The sequence below is a fragment of the Gopherus evgoodei genome, chromosome 2 (genome assembly GCF_007399415.2).
Source record: "Gopherus evgoodei ecotype Sinaloan lineage chromosome 2, rGopEvg1_v1.p, whole genome shotgun sequence".
Classification (NCBI taxonomy): Eukaryota; Metazoa; Chordata; order Testudines; family Testudinidae; genus Gopherus; species Gopherus evgoodei.
The window spans coordinates 116722468-116742245 of record NC_044323.1 but is presented as its reverse complement, the minus strand read 5'-3'; the positions used below and the strand labels follow the sequence as shown (position 1 = coordinate 116742245).

At 40.7% G+C, this 19778-nt stretch overlaps 1 protein-coding gene across 1 annotated transcript in view; it reads right to left on the bottom strand.

The window, feature by feature from the left end:
• Positions 1-19778, bottom strand: part of RECK (reversion inducing cysteine rich protein with kazal motifs) — a 136536-nt gene that overhangs the window by 44436 nt on the left and 72322 nt on the right. The window contains 5 exon segments of the mRNA XM_030551567.1: positions 5595-5807; positions 6912-7091; positions 9937-10204; positions 10495-10692; positions 12443-12476. Of these exon segments, the coding sequence (XP_030407427.1) occupies positions 5595-5807; positions 6912-7091; positions 9937-10204; positions 10495-10692; positions 12443-12476 (893 nt within the window).

Sequence of the window (19778 nt, the reverse complement as noted above, 5' to 3'; positions counted from 1 at the left end):
GGCACCGGATTCGACGGCCCTCGTGGGGCCGGGATCCACGGTACCGAGGTCATCAGAGCTTCGGTAGGTGCCGGTGCCGGGCGAACCGAGTTAGATAAGCTGTCTGGCTGCGGTGCCGTCAGCACTGAAGCAGCGGGAGTAATACGCTCAACCACGGCGCGTGCCGGGGAGCCGTCGGGCACCGGATTCGATAGCCCTTGTGGGACTGGAATCGACGGTGCCGATAGAAGCAGCCGGAACAGGAGCTCAACCACGGCGCGTGCCTGGGAGCCGTCAGGCACCGGATTCTACGGCCCTTGCGGGACCGGGATCGACGGTGCCGACGTCATCGGTGCCGCAGCAGGTGTCGGTGCCGGGCGATCCGACGTAGACGAGCTCTCTGGCTGCGGTGCCGTTGGCACGGAAGCAGCAGGAGCAATACGCTCAACCACGGCGCGTGCCGGGGAGCCGTCAGGCACCGGATTCTACGGCCCGTGTGGGACCGGGATCGACGGTGCCGACGCCATCGGTGCCGCAGCAGGTGTCGGTGCCGGGCGATCCGACGTAGACGAGCCCTCTGGCTGCGGTGCCGCTGGCACGGAAGCAGCAGGAGCAATACGCTCAACCACGGCGCGTGCCGGGGAGCCGTCAGGCACCGGATTCTACGGCCCGTGTGGGACCGGGATCGACGGTGCCGACGCCATCGGTGCCGCAGCAGGTGTCGGTGCCGGGCGATCCGACGTAGACGAGCCCTCTGGCTGCGGTGCCGCTGGCACGGAAGCAGCAGGAGCAATACGCTCAACCACGGCGCGTGCCGGGGAGCCGTCAGGCACCGGATTCTACGGCCCTTGTGGGACCGGGATCGACGGTGATGACGTCATCGGTGCCGTAGCAGGTGTCAGCGCCGGGCGATCCGACTAGACGAGCTCTCTGGCTGCGGTGCCGCTGGCACGGAAGCAGCAGGAGCAATACGCTCAACCACGGCGCGTGCCGGGGAGCCGTCAGGCACCGGATTCTACGGCCCTTATGGGACCGGGATCGACGGTGACGACGTCATCGGTGTCGTAGCAGGTGTCAGCGCCGGGCGATCCGAGTAGACGAGCCCTCTGGCTGTGGTGCCGCTGGCACGGAAGCAGCAGGAGCAATACGCTCAACCACGGCGCGTGCCGGGGAGCCGTCAGGCACCGGATTCTACGGCCCTCGTGGGACCGGGATCGACGGTGCCGACGTCGTCGGTGCCGGGCGAGCCATCTTAGACGAGCTGTCTAGCTGTGGTGCAGCTGGCACAGAAGCAGCAGGAGCAGTAAGCTCTACCACGGCGCGAGCCGGGGAGCTGCCAGGCAGCGGATTCCCTGGTCCTGGGGGACTGGAATCGACGGAGCCGAAGTCATCGGTGCCTCTGCAGGTGACGGTGCCGGATAACGCAACTGAGGCGAGCTCTCTGGCTGCGATGCAGGTGGCACGGAAGTAGCGGGAGCAGGGGGCTCAACCACGGCGCGTGCCGGGGAGCCGCCAGGCACCAGCAGGAATCGTAGACTCTCTCGACCTCGGAAGAAGGGAGCGGTGCCGAGTCGACATCGGTGCCGGCGACGGTCGGTGCCGAAAGGCCTTGGTGGTACCGGCGGGGTCCGGTGCCGAGGAGGCGCTTCTGCCCGCCGCTTGAACATCGCTCCGCGCCCAAGGTGGAGGGGCAAGTGAAAGTCCCGCACCTTTTTGTTCTCGGCTTAAAAGCCTTGCAAATGGGGCACTTATCTGTCAAGTGTGATTCCCTGAGGCACTTCAACAGGAGTCATGTAGATCTCTCTTCGGCCGCGGCTTCTGGCAAGCCGGGCCCCTTTTTAAAACCCGGTGAGCCATGCATGGCTCCGGCACTGGGCTCATGGAAGGGGCTACTTCCTGAACCCCGCTAACTAAACTAACCATACAAATATATATATACGAGAAAACGAGTAGCTAGGGAAGTGGAGGTCAGCTAAGCCGTGCTCCACTGTTCCAACGACCGACACGGGCGGTAAGAAGGAACTGAGGAGCGGGTGGGCCGGCAGGAGTATATATGGAGCGCCATGGTGGCGCCACTCTAGGGGGCGACCTGCCGGCCCACTGAGTTGCTAGGGTAAAAGTTTTCCGACGAATGTGCACGCGCGGCGCGTACACCTAACTGGAATGGATATGAGCAATCACTCGAAGAAGAACTGCAGGTTTTTTCACCCTGGGTTTGGACAGTTTGTTTTGTAACTGTGCCAAAGCAAAGACAACAAGAAAACCAACAAAAACCTCTGTGACCTTAAAAGCCCCTTTATGCCAGCTGGCAAAGGGCGCACACACTATCAGGATATTTAGACAAACAGTCTTGTAAGATATATATAAGAACTGGTCACATGCTGGTCATGAATAACATTGTGCGATGTATGTACGGTTTCTGTATGAAAAGTTATGTCTATGTGCTGGAAATGTTTCCTAAAATATGTTTCAGAGGCAGTGGATAAACAGGGTTGCCTTAACACAAAGGAAAAACAAACAGTTACTAACCTTTCCATAACTGTTGTTCTTCAAGATGTGTTGCACAGTCCCATTCCACTTTAGGTGTTTCTGTGCTTCAGTGAACAGTTGTCAGAAACTTTTTACCCCTAGCAGTACCATCAGGGCAGCCCAAACAATCTCTGTTGTCTCACACACATCACATAGGCATAAAGGGCTGAGCTACCTCAGGCCCTCCTCAGTTCTTTCCTACCAGAACAAATCCAATAGAGAGGGGAAAGACAGCAGGTCATGAAATGGACATCTTCAAGATGTGTTGCACAACAACAGTTATGGAAAGGTTAGTAACTATGGTTACCGTGTGTGAGAAGCTGCTGATGAAGGTGCTTCTGAAGCTGGTCTTGATAGGGCCGCACTGTGCTTTGCAGTCAACGAACTCTGTTGTTTAGAAGTGTGCTCTGAGGAGTGCCTCCTCTTTGCATGCACCCCAGAGTCTTTAGAAGAGCTCATTCTCTTCGAGTCTTTTGATGACTAATACGGAGTCTGATTTCCAATGCCTCTTCTTCAGAACCAGTGATACTGATCTGTTTCTTGGAACTCGTAATGCCAGAAATGCGCCACTGAGAGATGAAGAGATCCTTGATAATTGGACAAGGTAGGGGGCTCAAATGGAGACCTCAGCACAGAGTCCATCAGCAGACATTTTAGCTTGGCTTCCCTGTCTTTTTTCAACAGGGCTTAAAGTTGTTACAAATGCCACATGAGCCTCCCCCAAGCAAATAGGGTAACTGGGGTGAGGGTCACTATCAGGCATAGCCTTACCACAATAGCAGCATGCCTTGAAACTCGGAGAGCGCAGTATATCTCCAGTACTGTGACTGGTATCCAAGCTGGGTGCCAGAACCATACAACAACTAAACTAAATTAAACAAGGGTACTATAAAAAGGCATTGAGAAAAAACTTGCAGAAGGTCAGGGAGCTCTAACAACTATCACAGGCAGTAGGAAGGGGCTAAGCAGGCCTGGGGTACGTTGGCCTTCTATGCCTGTGCAATGTGCGTGAGACAGCAGAGGGCACTCAGGCCACCAACGGGTACTGCTAAGGGTAAAAACTGACAACTGTGCACATGTGCAATCACTTGAAGAAGAGTGTGGATTTACGTTCTGCCTGACTTCATTACAGGCAGTGGACAAAGAAAGTACATTTAGATACAAGGAAAAAAGCAATCAGGCTAACAAGAGAGGGAGGAAACACCTGGGTGAGCACACCAGGGGAAACACCAGACTCTGAACCCCAGAAGTATTGACTCTTTATACAAAGACTATAGACTTTAGAAAATACAAGGGGAGGAAAAAGATGTTCTAGTTATCCATCACTTAGAGGACAAAGAGCCAGCATCCTCTCATTCTGTGACCGCTGGATTCTCCTTGTCAAGGGCTGATGATGCCAGTAGTTTGAAGTGAGCAAGAAAGCTGTTTAATCCAAGCTGTAGCTTGCTAAAGTTACAGCTTCAACACTAGAAAGTCTGTTTTATTTTGTTTTGTTTGTATTCATACCTGTCTCCTTCCCTCTTGCTTACTATCACTTAAATCTACGTTCTTTATTAATACATTTATTCTTAGTTTTACTATAAATCATCTCAGTGCTGTTATAATGAAGTAAAGTGCAAGTCCTCAGCTAAACCGACAGGCGGGTGTGTGCACTGTCTCCTTGGGGGCAGAAAACTTAATAATTTCTGTAAGTGTTCAGTAAGAGGGACTGGACACAGCACAGAGCTGTCCTGGGAAACTCGGGAACCTGTTCACTGGTTTGCTGGTGAGGTGGACAGATTGGTGTGGCAAGGAGCTGACACAGTTTAAGACCCAGAAAAAACTCACTTTTGCTGCTGCGGAAAGGTAACACAATGCCTTATGGTTCTGGGTGCTCTGCGGAGAGTGTCACAACTCCCCACATACTTAGCACGCATGTGGAGCTCAAAAAGAATGGCCGTGTCTTCCTTTGCTGCTCCTGTCAGAGGCAGTGGTTTTTCCCCCTTTACTATTGATGTGGCCCACACCTCACTTTCACGCCTAATGATTGGAAAGGGTGAGAACTAGGACAATACAACTCATCCAGCATCATTTGTGTGGGAATTGTGATACCACCCAGAGAACATCCACAGAGCATTGGCTGCAGCCAGAAGCCAATACCAGCTGGAAAATACAAACTCTGCTCCCTCAAGAGCGATTAAGAATACTTAAAAATTATTAATGTGGGGAAACAACGAAGCTAATGACAGAGAAAAAAAATTATGGTGGAGAGAAAGCATGGGGACAGAAAATAAAAAGGACAGTAAAACAATAAAGGGGAAAGAAAACAATGGAAAAAAAGGAGGACGAAAGTGTTAAGTATTTAAAAGAATGAAAGTCGGAGATGAAAGGAGACCGAGAATCAAATAAAAGAATGGGGAAAAAAACAATTTGAAGGTTAGTAAATTATGTTTTGTTACTTGTCCTACATTTGACTGCAAATCCCCACACCAGGAAAGGGGAAAGAGGATGATCACATCACTAAAAGAAAGAAAGAAAGAATATCTGTACTGAATGCAACTCAGGTAGGAGATGAAGAGTTTCCACTCTCCCCCAATTCAAGCACTGCAGGGATCAAGAAAAAACGGACAGGCAGTAGTCTTGCAGAGAAATGTTTTATATATAAAACTTATATAATTTAGTCTGCCTAGGAGAGGCAGAATGGTCTAGTGGAAGGAACACCTTCCTGGGAATAAGACGATGTGGGTCCTCTCCAACTGTTACACTGATCTGCTGTGACCTTGGACAAGTCTCTTCTGCACCACTGTTTGCCCTTCCGACCTCTGTCCTGTATATTTATATACGTAAAGCAGGATGTAAAAACCTGAAAAATGACCTTTATAATAGAAACACGGAGAGATTCTTCTCCACATTCTATTCAGGTAAAGGTTTAGGACTTTCAACTCCCACTGACTTTACTGGAAGTACATCAACTATTCAATATCACATTCCTTCTGTATTTGCCTTTTCTAACACAAGCCAAACGCAGTACTATAGTAGATTGTGGTTTTGGTTTATATGTAAACTGAAAAACTACTGAAGTTAAAAAGACTTATGAATGTACTTACTTGCAGATAATACTTCCTCTAGATTTACTATGACAAGGTTTAATCTGCAATGAGCAAGCAATTGCCTTCCATGTTTCTGGTTGGCATTTTTTAATGTCAAGAACAGGAATGTTTATAAATGGCATCTTAATACTTCCTTTCTCCCAAAGCTTCATGTCATTCATGGCTCCTTGGTCTGACTGAGCATTGCAGCTTCTAAAAAGTTCTGTTGGTCTTAAAGGAAAAAATTAATATAGCATCTTTATACAGCAGGGAAAAAATAAATGTACTTTATAAAACAAATTCTACAACCCTGTGCTATGTGTAATAGTGGTATAAAAGACAATTGTGAACACCTGAAAGGAAATGAGTTTTAAAAATTATTTCAAGAAGCTACCTTAAAAGTAATAAAAATGAGAAAATAAAATGTTCAAAGGATTTCACCTGTTGTGTCTATATCATTATCTGTAATTCCTAGACAAAGTTGGAGGGATCTAACTCAGTGACAGACTTTCATATATACATTTAAAATTGTTCATGTATTTATTAGTGATCCTGTACCTTATTTTTACATATATTATATAACTAAATAGGGGACAAGGCTAAAAATGAATACATTTGTATTCTTTCAGAGCACATTCACCACCACCACAATGCGCTGGGAAAATTCAGTTATTTTTTAAAAAGATCCCTGAATACAACTCTGATTTTTATATTTCTGAAAGAATAAGAATTCTGAAAAAGGACAGATCATTATGAGACATTCTAGTGCTCTCTCAGGAAAATTTTAAAATGTAATGTGAAACACTATGTATTTTGGCTACATTTTGCAATATATGGTATATAGTATTTAAGATAACCCAGTTTTTTTGCTTTTAAAAAAGGTCCAGGTTTTGTTTCAGAAATGGCAGAGCAATGAATTTTAAGAACATTTGTGGTAACTTTATTCTTATGTGTTGAAACAGATAGATACATATCTAAAACAAAACAACAACGAGCAAGGAATGTCTATTTGTCTGAACAATGAACAGTGGGGGAAAACATTTTACTAACAAGTAGCAAGATTTTACTACACACAAACTTTTATTCCAAATCAGCCGCATCATGATAGCACTGAATGTGTCTTTCTGAAGTATGCTTTGTGTTTCAAAATTAAACACTTTCTCAAGAACCTTTCTAAAAAGATTTTACTTTAATAATTAAATAAAAAAAACTCTCTCTCTGATTACAAAACAATCTTTGGGGAAAAAACCTATAACATGAAGCATATAAATCTGAAAAAAAATTTACTCAACACACAGGAATTGCTTTATGAAATATTTAATACATTTCTCCTACCTGTTATTAAAATTAGTGCAGTAAGTGAGATTTCTACAGCCCAGTTGACAAGGTTCTCGTACGTCTGCTAAACAGGTCAACATGGAAACTTCAACTGGGCTGTACTCACAAATGCGATCAAATTCTTGCCAACTCTGTGTATTGCCCCAGCTTGTGCTATAAAGTTTAGTGCACAACTCCCTGAAAAACAAATTAAAATGAAAACAATTTTTCAGAAGTCTTGTACCATACAAAAAGAAACTACAGCTCCTCATCATGAAAGCCCACATCCTTCAAAATTCTCACTTAAGTTTTTGGTTTTTGACATCCAGGCAGTTTTCAGGATCGGGTCCCATATGTGGCTGCAGACAGACCATTCAAGTGTTCTCCAGAGTGAGGAGCTTTCATTTAAAAATCAAAGTAACCATCTAGCTGTGATGCTTGTGAAGAAAATGTCAAAATGTGAAGTGGGTACAACCAATGCAAAGATACCCAGTGAAGTTTGCAGAGAGCCTGAAACAGTAACTCTGAGGTGAGAATCGCCCCACCCCTTTCTGTGGGTGATAACTCAGATGGCAATAAAGAGGGGAAAATTTCTAACCCCATCTCTCAATTTCAAATTATATACACTCATGTCCAAAATGGGGAGCAAGAGAAGATGTCTGTCTTCCCTTAGTACCCAAAGCTTGAGGAGTTCAGCTGTTTTCATGGTCCAAAAATACTCTCACCACTTTACACACATCCTGGGTGGCAAACACTACAGTTGTCCCTTATCCAGCTGTCAAGACATCCAGCTTTCCCTTCTAGATAACTACTATACAATTCCACATTGAAATATAAAGATCTGCAGCGTATTAAAAAACTGAAGGCAGACTAAAACAAACTGAGAATTTAACATCAAATTAAGTAAATAACAGAAGGGATATGATATTGATTGTTCTAACTTGGAGGAGAAGCAGCATTGCATAATTCCAGGACATACCTCCCATTATAAGATCCTGTTTTCAGCATCTTATAACTTTGCCAAACGTACCCATTTGGGATGAAATTGTACATATTTTATGTCTCCCTCAGGTAGAATTTTTTTCAAAAATTTTCAGTCAGAACAGTTTACCTGTTCAGAGAACGAGATTGGGGGCAGGGGAGAACACACTGTTTTACCCATATTAAAATCTGGTGACTTTTTTGTGAACAGCTCTAGCGCCTGCGTGCTTTGGAGTAGGGACTCAGCCAAATTTAAGGAGGTGACCTTTCTATCAGTGTTGTGTATTTTGCCATCTCCATGAAAATTCACCCAAATTTTGCCTAGTTATAAGCCATGGGGAAAAATTACAGTTTGTACATGCTCAATAGATTTATTCGGTTTTATCAGCTACAATTGCCGACAGACCATGCTCAAGTTTTTTTACATTTCTAGTGTGGAACAGATTGTGCGTGCACCATCCCCACAGAGCATCCTCTTACATACAAAACTAAGGTTGCACAAGCAACCTTATTTCTGGCATTTCCTAACTTTTGACTGCATGACTCTGCAACCTTAATAATGATGTTCTTTTATCATCATCGTAGCCTGAAAGCCTAATGAAAAATCATAAAATTAGCCATTGGCATCGTATCTTTCAGGTATTTGAGTCTTCTCTCAAACGCACATTAAAATAAAGCGAAAACATTGAGACTAAATTCACTTATAGCACTGAAGGTGTTTCTGAATCATACGAATTCCAAAAAAAACCAAATCTCTTGCTGAGCTTAGATTTTACACAGTAAATTAAGTGGCTTTGCAGACAAACATTTAATTTTGAAAGAAGTAGCGGCTTATTATTGGAACCTACAGTTTTAACCAAATTTAATAAACAACAGCTGAGAATCAAATATAGAGGGAAAACTGAATGGAACATTTATAGAAAATCCAAGCAAGTAGACAAAACAAAATCTCAAAATATAGAATTCAAAAGTGAATTTTCATTTTACTGCAACCTTTTGGGGTCTGCTTTCTGGGGACATTAACACATTTAAACTTTATTATGGCAAATGTTTGCAAAACACATTGTTTAGCTTGAATATTTGCCACAAGCGAATTTCAAATTGGGGGGAGGGATAGCTCAGGGGGTTGAGCGTTGGCCTACTAAACCCAGGGTTGTGAGTTCAATCCCTGAGGGGGCCATTAAGGGAACTGGGGTAAAAATCTGGGGATTGGTCCTGCTTGGAGCAGGGGGTTGGACTAGATGACCTCCTGAGGTCCCTTCCAACCCTAATAGTCTATGATTCTATGATTGTAAAATTCACAACTGACACTACTGCAACTTGCTTAGGTTACATAGTATTGTTTCTGTAATCTCACTGGATGATTTAGCTCTCCAACATGGGGTAAACTTGGATTATAATAAATTACTACATAATTTGTACAATAATGTAGGTAACCTATGTCACAAACTACACAACAGTTATGTTTAACTGATTCAATTAATTAATCATTTTAATAATTACAAATTAATTATTCAAGCATTAAATGTTGCATGGACACATGAGACCAGAAAAAAACTCATACTATTAGAATAAATTATAAGTTGTGAACTGTTTGCTCAGTTCTAATTCAGAATCACTACACAGCTTTCGCTGGTAAAGGCCATATTGGCAAGTTTTTCAAGCATATTTGTGATGAGTCAAATTGGAAAAAATATATGTAGTTGAAGCTATTCCCCCATTAATTCTTAACAGCAACTAAATGCCCCACTTCATCCTGCCCCAGTATCTGCCACTGCACTCAGCAACAACGGGTACAGCATATTTATTGGGTGTTTCTCCTAAATTTGCTTGGTACTCACCTGGGATAAAAGGAATAGCTCTAGCTGAAAGATGTTATTTCATGAATGTTAAGACTGGAGCACAAGATGACTGACATCACAGAGGAGCCAATTTGTTGAACTTCTACAAACCACCCCAATTTGAAACATGAATGAGAACATCTGTCACCTGGGAAGCTTCTGGAGCATTTTCACTATTAATTGTTTATAACAAGGGAGGGGTAACAAAAAAGGCTACTCACCTACATGTGGAAGTGTTTGCTTTAGAACAGCAATGCAATTTAGCCCCATCAAGGCCTGTTGAAGGAGGAGGATGCACAGTGACGCCCGGGTGAACAGACCTTGAACTCTCAAGGAAACACTGCCAGAGTGGATCTTGAGGCAGAGGCATTGTTTTACATCCTTCTATAAGTCCATCCACAATTTCAAGTTCTGTTTTCTTCGACATCAGAATCTTTTTACAAGCACTTTGGCAGGTATAATCTTCTGCTCTGTCACAGCAATACAAACCTAAATATTCAAAACAATAAAAATTGTCATCTATCAGCTGGCAGCTATCTAATGACAACAACAAACGTACTCTTTACCATGGTGCTTTACATTAAGATGTGTTGATAAACATTTTAAATAAAATCAACAACAATGGCAAGCAGATGCTTCTTTAGTTGTAAATATAGCAGACTGAGCCCTCTGAAGAGACGCAGAGAGTGACGCTCTCTCCAAAAATCTAACAATATATTATATATTCCATTTCAATTTTGTTTTAATGTTATACAAACATTTTATAATGTTTTACTTACTATCTGTAGGGTTTCTCATTGGATATGACTGTGTATAGTTGTTCACGCAGTGTATTAACTGAGGGCTAATAGAGGCACAGTAACTTTCAACTGCTTTTATTTGTGAAGGACCGGGAGAAGAGTCTGTCCGAAAAATTGCTTGACAATATTCCCGGCAGTTTGTATGATGTCCTGCATAACTGCAACAAACTGATCCCACTGGAAACACAAGAAAAAACAACTATGTGTTCCTGTGCACAGAAACAAATATATAGAAAAAGAACATACATACTCCACCAATAAATTCACTTAAAGACTTAGAATGACATTCATACTACTTCCTATTCTAAAGAAGGACTCCATTTTTGCAAACTCTACTAAAATAATTATCAGACACAGGGAAATTGTGTGGGTCTGCAGGCTGCTAAAGGGGTCAATATTTTCTGGGTTTACTAAGAGTGGAAAAATCATTACAGCTAGTCTTGGGCTTGAGAGAGTTTTGGTGACAATCAGATTTTAGATCCAGTTATTTTGCTTTTACATATCTGTAATACAACCATACACGTATTATAGTACAATTAGAATATACACACTAAAGACTAAAAGAGAGCAGCTGACCTCTGTACCCTCTAGGATAACTTAGGTTAAGAAATAAGCAGAAGTTAGGTTTGGGGCCTAAGCGTACAGGGGTCTGGAAAACGGAAGTTGTTAGTGTGAGAAAGTTAGAGATAAATTGGAGATACAGTATTATGGGAAAGTATAAGTTAGCAAGAACATGACGCAGGGTAATGTTGCCGTTATGCTTTGCTTATAACAAGCTTGAGCAAGCTTTTTAATGATTGTTTTAAAGAATTGTGGATGTTTTATTAAAATGCTATCTGTATTGATAGTATGGGAAGAACTTTAGCCCAGATATTAATTCAAATAATGTGTAATGTAAAGAGCCAAAAATAAGGCGGCAAAACTATAATTATGCTATGGAGCAGTTTAATGTTCATTAGTATTATAACAGATTACAAAAGGAGTAGTTTTGCTAAATTGCAAGAGTGCTCCAATTAACATAAAAAAGGATACCATTAAGTTCCAGGAATATAAAACTGTACTTCAGTCAGTGGACTGATCACCCATTCATAAACTCAAAGATGAAAAAGTGTAAGTATAATTGTTGTACTGTGTAAGAGATAACTGCATGCCTGTTTAACTAATCATTTTCCTTTTAAATAAAGGTTGGTTTGATCAAAGTGTCAATCAGTGATCTAAATAAATTTTTCTGTTACTGACCTAGATGTTGGAACCTAAAAACTAAGTTGGGTGTTATTGCACTCTTATCTTTAACAACTTAATATTAATTGGGGACATTGCAACATAAGTTACAAAAGGTTACACTCCAATTCAAAAAACAAGAGATTGAATAAATCTGGCTCATTCACATAAAAATATTTGCTGCCACATTATTAAATACACACAGACACTTCCTGAAAAATGTTTTATCAAGAGAGAATTCCATGTGTGTAACTTTTTTTCATTTCTTCCCCTCCATCCATTTGTGGCAAGACAGTAATTTGTTGATCAAAGTTTCATCTATGTCTGTTACTTATTTTTCACTTTAGACCATAAAATGACGTAAAGTAGCAGAAACAGATGAACTTCTAAGAAACTGTTCAAATGCCCCTAGAAATAAAAACAAAGCAAAAATAGAGAAGATAAACAGATATACACATTCACATAAAAACTAATATATAAACAAAAATACACACATGATCCTGCAAACACTTAAGCATATAACTTTACTCACGTGAATATTCCCATTTATTTCACTCATGAGCTCCCTCCTACTCCTCCATCTCCCCCCCCACACACACACATATCCTTTGCAGGTGCCGGGGTGTAAATACTGAGAATACAGAAGGGAAAATAAAAATGAACAAAAATAAATATTAATAAATTTAACTATATAGAGAATACTTACTCTCGTTTCTGCTAATGCAACTAAAAAGAGAATTCTGCAAACAAAACAAAAAACAATTACCAAAGAACAAAGAATTTCACATATCAATAGAAGAGTTCAGCAATTTCTTAACATTACACATTATTTGTTTAACAAAATGGAATTCATTAAAGAAACATTCTACTGTTAAGTTGTATCTAAATAGCACAAGTAGAAGTAGAAGTGTATAATGGATAAAAGGGCATATTTGCTTAAAAATGAGGTAAATAAAAAGAATTTTTAAAAGACCATGTATTATTCCAAGTTCTTTTTGCATATATTTTAATGGAACATATAGGAAGATCAATCACCTAGATCAGGGGTAGGCAACCTATGGCACACGTGCCGAAGGTGGCACGCGAGCTGATTTTCAGTGGCACTCACACTGCCCAGGTCCTGGCCACTAGTCCAGCGGGGGTCTGCATTTTAATTTAATTTTAAATTAAGCTTCTTAAACATTTAAAAAAACTTATTTACATTACATACAACAATAGTTTGGTTATATATTATAGACTTGTAGAAAGAGACCTTCTAAAAATGTTAAAATGTATTACTGGCACACGAAACCTTAAATCAAGAGTGAATAAATGAAGACTTGGCACACCACTTCTGAAAGGTTGCTGACCCCTGACCTAGACAGAAAGATCTTCATAAACTACTTCAAAGATACGGAATAGGATATACAAACACAATACTAATGACTGTTAATTTAGGGACAAATCCTGTGGTCTAAACTCTCACAGAAATCCATGGGAGTTTAGCTTGCATAAGGAATCGGTATGCATGGAAGGCTAGGGCCCTCAGCGAGTCCTATCCTTCGGAGGCAAATGAAAGTACAAAGAGCAGGAAAAATTAAAAAAATTTACAAGTTCATGTGACATGACAGTTATGGTACAGAACAATAATATTACTGTCACCAAAACCTTTAGAAAATATTTTAAAAGTTCAGTGGAATACAAAGAAAGTGTTTTCTCATCTAAAATGATAAAGATAAATCTGGTGTGCAAACACAAAATGGACACAAACAAACCTGACAATAACATGTCTTACTAGTTAAAACCAATAACTAGGTGGCAGGCAGATTTTGTATTCTAATCCCCAAGCAGCAAGTGGGGAAAGCCACATGACCTCATTGCAAGGCCAGCCTTCTAAGCAGTAAGCCATATTGGCCACCTCAGCCTGTGTTTACAGACATGAATAAGTAATCAGCTCTTATGGACGTGAATAAGTAATCTGTGTGTACAGAACGTTTAAATGCTGATATTACTTAGGCAGTAGGGTGTAATTACCTAATTTTAAAATTGATCTTGATAAATTTAGGAACTGGATAATAAAAAGGAGTTGCCTGCAATAACAGGATGCAGACGCGGTTAACTGTGAGGTGATTTCAATTCCCACATTCCTATGTTCCCACAAAAAAAAAAAAAAAAAAACCTCACTGAATTTACTCCTAAATATAAAATATTTGGCTAATTTTTTGTCACATGGAGGCAAAGTTCTAAGCATCTGATTTGTTATACTTGTATATTAATGATCATGTATGCCAACACAATAACAAAAGCATGTGCTTCTGCCAGCAGATTTTCTTTGAAATAAAAGCTTAATGCCAACAATTAGAATAAAAAATCTTTTTTAAAGTGACCTTTGTCCACCTTAGCTTAATAGAAATGAAATAATTTTTGCAAATCTTATTTATTTTTCATTATTGAACTTATTTTCTTTTGGCACTTCTCTCAGTGAAAAGTCAAACAAAAATTAATTTATTCATTTTTCATTTCTGACTCATACCTGACTCTCACCAATGTAACAATGTATGGACAAAAATGCTACAAGAAAATGTTTGTTTAAAAATCCCTTTTTCTGTTAGAATATTTTAAATGGAAACAATTTTATTATCGGTGTTTTGAACCTTATTTTTATAAAACCTAAATACTGGACCAAACCTGAATTCAGTGTTTCTAATCTGATCAATTACAAATTTCATTAAAACTCTTCACCTGATCTTATCAATCTAGATTTTTGCTCAGCAGAAGCTTTAAGACAAACCTTGTCTCTTTATGCCTCAAACTAAAATAGGAAAAAATGATTACATTATTTACCATAGTAAATAAACAACGCCAAGATCACGTCCTCTAGATATACACCCTTGGGGAAAAAAATCACCCAAACAGGAAGACTGACTCTGAGAAAACGGAAGCAGCCTAAGAAGGAACTGCCATAGCACAGGCCCAGCAATTAAAAAAGACAAAAAACCGAAACACATATTACAGGACTGACTTACTATACTATTTAAAGACAGAAAAGCATGCAAAAAGAGAAAAAAATAGTGATAAAGGATGTATCTAGGTGAGTGCGCAAACCTCTGCTGCTGCAATATCACTATAATCAACGAAGTTACTTTGATGGCTTCTGATGGCCAAAACAGTCTCAATTGAGTAGACCAGATGTTATTAACTAAACTAGAGACATTGTAAAGTCTAACTTGGTGCAGAATTTGGTTTTATAAAATAAGGATGTTATGAAGTCAGTGGAGTTATACCTGCAGAAAACTTGGGCCTTCAACAGTTAAAAGGTACAGGGAAAGATTGTTTGAGGTCACCCTGCCTTTTACACCTCCAGAAGTTGGGGAAGGATACTGACCCAACAAATGCTGCTTTCTAGAAGGCTCTGAGTTTATATACCCAAAACGCACTTATCCCAAGAGTGGGAGAATCTTGAATTCTTGGAGAACTGATTAAAAAGCAGAACCTTCAATGAAAACCAGATGCTGTATAGGGGCTTTCTTAAATAGAAAATAAAGAGCTATCAGGCTAAAATACATAGATCCTAATGAAAGACTTGGAAGAGAAGAAAAACTAGGGAAGGAGGAATAAACTACTAAGAAATGAAATCTGTACATTTTGCTTCAACTGATTCAAATGTGGACACATTAAATACAGGTGCATAACAGATGACCATTTTCCTTCACTAATGTCCCAATCTTGCTCTCTGTGAAATTAAGTACAAAGTTCCCTTTTTTTTTTTTTCTTTTCTTGGGAAGAGATTGTAAAATTATGTTCCATGTGTAAGACTATTTTAGATAAGAAAACTGAAAAACATTAATGCTGCTCCCTTTCTTGTTCCATCTCCTCCTCTTCCATTTCAACCCCAAACACACTCATGCTAAAGACATTCATAAGTAGCCACATGATCTTCACATTCTGTCATACTTTCCCATAGCTATCCCACACCTTTTGGTCTTTTTTGAGGGCGGGAGGGGTGTTGTTTATTTTTGTTTTCTCTTTGTATGTCTATTTAGATTGCAAGTGCCACAGAGCAGGGGTCGTGTCTTCCTACATGGTTATGCAGCATCTAATATATTGTGGAGGCCATAAAAACAACAACAGTAATATGAGAAATTGGTCTTCCCTAAAGTGTAGCCATGATTACATAAGAGGAAATGCATCTCACTGGGTAGCTATACCCTGCATGAGGCCTATCAAACCAACAGAGGAGAGGTGCTACCACTGAGACCTATCAGCACCACCCAGCTATTATACCGCTTGTCAACAGTAGATATCAAAGGTCTTTACAAAGGTCGGTATCATTACCCCAAAAAGGCATCCAAGTTTTATCTTCATTTTTTCCACTATTCCCCTAAAAATCTTTAGTACTGTTACTGTTTTAATATTTACTTCCAGGTACACAGCAGTAATTCATTATGCCTCCATCAGTTTTTTTCACCATTGATGGCTGAGAGCTTTCCACAAACTATTGCTGCTGCCACATCAATCTTCATTTCAGTCCTCTGGGTAGCAATTTTTTACCTGATTCACTTTATATTTTACCCCTTTCCTGCCTGTGAGGCAAATCCTGTCCCTTTCACCCAAACAAGTAATTGGGCTGGGACAGTGGTTCAAGTAGAATTCATTTCTTATCAGTACACTGCAGGGCAACAGCTAAAGGAGGGGCATGTGACATCCCCACATGACCCCTCCCCACCCCCAGCTCAGGGCCCCGCGCTCTCCCCGTGATCCATCCCACGTTACCTGGCGGTGGGCCTCTGTCCTCCTCCTGCTGCACCTCTGAACCTCAGGATTCTCCAGAACCATAGGAGTGAAAGGAGCAGAACATGGGGCCTCCGGCAGCTCCTCTAGCGCAGCTGAACCCCCCAACCCCTAGCCCTGTCCTTCGGTGGGGCTGTACAGACTCCTGACAGGACAGACAGCTGCATAGAAGGGCTGGGGCAGAGGAGGACAGAGGAGCTGCCGGTGGCCTCATGTTCTGCTCCTCCTTTGTCTTTCCAGTACAGAGTACCAGCTATAAATATCTTACTGGTGTGGCACACTGGACCATACCACCATACTTGCACCACTGGGCTGAAGAAACAGAGAGAACTCATGGCAAGAGGGTTTGTTACAGACAGAATCATCATGCTATAGCTGCAAAGTAAAAACGGAGCAATTCTATTATTGCTACTAAAGCCTCAAGGTTGCAATAATGTCCTTGAAACTCTTTCCCATCCCCATCGGTGCAGGGGCGGCCGCAAATTGATCCGCATAACCATAGATCCACTAGCCCTGCATAGCCACAGATCCAATGGCCCCACGCCTTCAGCATGGTGGAACACAGGGAGCCTTCAAAGGAGCTGTGTTCCACAGCAAGTGTGGGGTATGGACCTACAGGCTCCCAACATTTCCCCAACTTTATGCTGTGGAACCACAATGGGCCAATTTTAGATATGAAAAGGATAGGGTTTGTCCCTTTATCAAATAACTAACACAATTTTGAGGGTTAAGGTAGAAAGGTAGAAAGGTAGAAAGGTAGAAAGAAAGAAAGAAAGAAAGAAAGAAAGAAAGAAAGAAAGAAAGAAAGAAAGAAAGAAAGAAAGAAAGAAAGAAAGAAAGCTCTCTTTTCAAACTACAGTTAGAGCTAGTCAACTTTTTAAAAAAATCATTAAATATTTTGTAATTTGAAATTTAAATTCAGGTTTTTTAATTAAATCAAAACAAAAAGATTAGCATTTAGAAGTTTAACTGTTCTCACTTTTTCCACCACTGGAAAAATGACAGAGAGGGTAAAGCACACTTTTTTTTTTTTGGGGGGGGGGGAACCTTCTCTTTTCCCTTCCTGAAAAGGTGGGTATGGAGCTGAAAAAACTAAACGGATTCTTCCACAACCCTCAATTTTTTTTTAAATACACAAGTCAAAATTTGCCAAAAACCAAAATAGATTCTGTCAAAAAACACTGTCAAAAATATTAACAAAATTTTGATTAGCTCCAACTTGTGCTTTTTAAAAATATTTTCAAAGAAGCATTCTAGAAACAACTCAGAATCTTAATACACCTTAAGACCCCCCTTTAGTACTGTGTTGCACTGATGATAATTTTATATGAATAAATAAATTAAGCATGAAATGATAAAGCATTCCAACATGTCTACTTAGTGTTAGTTTGGAAAAGATACTGTTCTTCTCATTTGATTAGAGCTATAAGACTGCAGCTTTGTTTCAATAAAAAAAATGAATATACTTCTAGGTTACAACCCCTGCACTTTTCAAATATAATGGTCTCATTAAAAAATTAACAAATTTGTGAACACCTCCAATCTCCACTGAACCCCAATACCATGACAGGAAAGTCCCATTTAGAAATGAAAGGCCTGTCCTGGAAAAAAGTCAGGAACATGAAGTCATTGGTCTACATTTTCAAGAGTGACTAGCGATTTGGGGCAACTCAAATTTTGGACAGTTTAAGGGGACCTGATTTTCAGAAGTGCTGAGCACCTGCCCATAGAAAATCAGGCTCTAACATGTTTCAAACTGGGCACCCAAAAACACTGGCACCCAAAATCACCAGACATTTTATAAAATTTAAGACATTGTACTAGTGGACATCCATTCTATAATTATGTTTTGTAACCATTTTGTCAATCACCTGAACTGATTACAATAAATGTTTTAATCTATCCACACATCAGACTTTTTCCTATAACACAACCATCTGTCAGTTACATTTTTGCATCCACATCAAATAAGCTGTCTGATCATGTTTGTATCCATGTATACTGGGAAAACCTGGGCAGCTATTCAATAGTACCCAAAGGGGAGCGTGCCCAGAAAATATACACAAAGATAGTAAACTCTGAGATGTCTGGTTGTACAGGGAGCTGGAGGGCAGAAGGATCAACAAATCAGTCACTTAGGCACAGTTAGCAGCTTCTGTCCATATAATAAAGCAACAGCGTTACAAATGGATTACAGTAAGACAATCATGTGCAAAGCAGGCTGCTGGCAAGGATGCAACATTATTAGCAGCCATAGTTACTAACTGAATATTGACCATGTTGAGTGCAGACACAAACCACGTTTAGCTGCAAACTCATTTAAAATTTTTAGTGAGAACAGGATCTTTACAACTTTTAGGCCTGGTCCACACAGTAACATTTAATCATTTGTACTCACAGTTAATGGAATGGTTTGCTCTGACCATGCCTTCTTATGACACAGAGGCGACCAATTTTTTTCTGAGTAACCATGACAGCTACCAGTGTTTCTCCTCAGCAAGAGACCTGCACTGGGATATGGTTATCTTCATGAAATTGGTTCAGCACACTTTTTTTTTCTCCATTTTGCAAGACGGACGGGACCTCTTAACTATGTCTGTGCACCAAATGGGCCAGTCCTCCTTCCTTTACACTTTCTGGATAGTAGAGCATCTCAGAGTGCATTACCCACATGGTGCAGCTCTGTGCTACTGGGGGTTAGCCAGTTTCCCAGAATGCACGGACACAGTTAGACAACATGCTAGAATGCAGCTATACAAACATGATTAGGATGGCATTCTAGAGAAAACTAGGGTGAGGGGAGAGCATGATACCAGTCTTCAAATATGTAAAGAGGACAGTGGTCAACTGTTCTCAATGTACACCCAGGGTAGGATAAGAGGTAATCAAATTAGATGTAGCTGGGGAGATGTAGGTTTGACAGTAAGAAAAAAATTGTGTAGCTATAAGAATAATTAAGCACTGGGAGAAGTTATCTAGGGAGATTGTGGAATCTGCGTTACTGGAGGTTTTTAATAACAGGTTAGACAACCACCTATCAGAGAGATGGTCCAGGTAGTCTTAATCCTGTCTCAGTGCTGCGGATTTGACTAGATTACATCATTAGGTCTCTTCCAGCCCTAACATTGCTATGATTCTAAAAACTGCTATATGTTCATAAATTGAACTGTGTTATCTGTAAATTAAGCTGACTATGTCTTTAATTGTAGTTTGTCTTAAAAGGGCTATTAACCATGATTTTATAAACTAGAGGCATAGTCACCAGCAAGCTA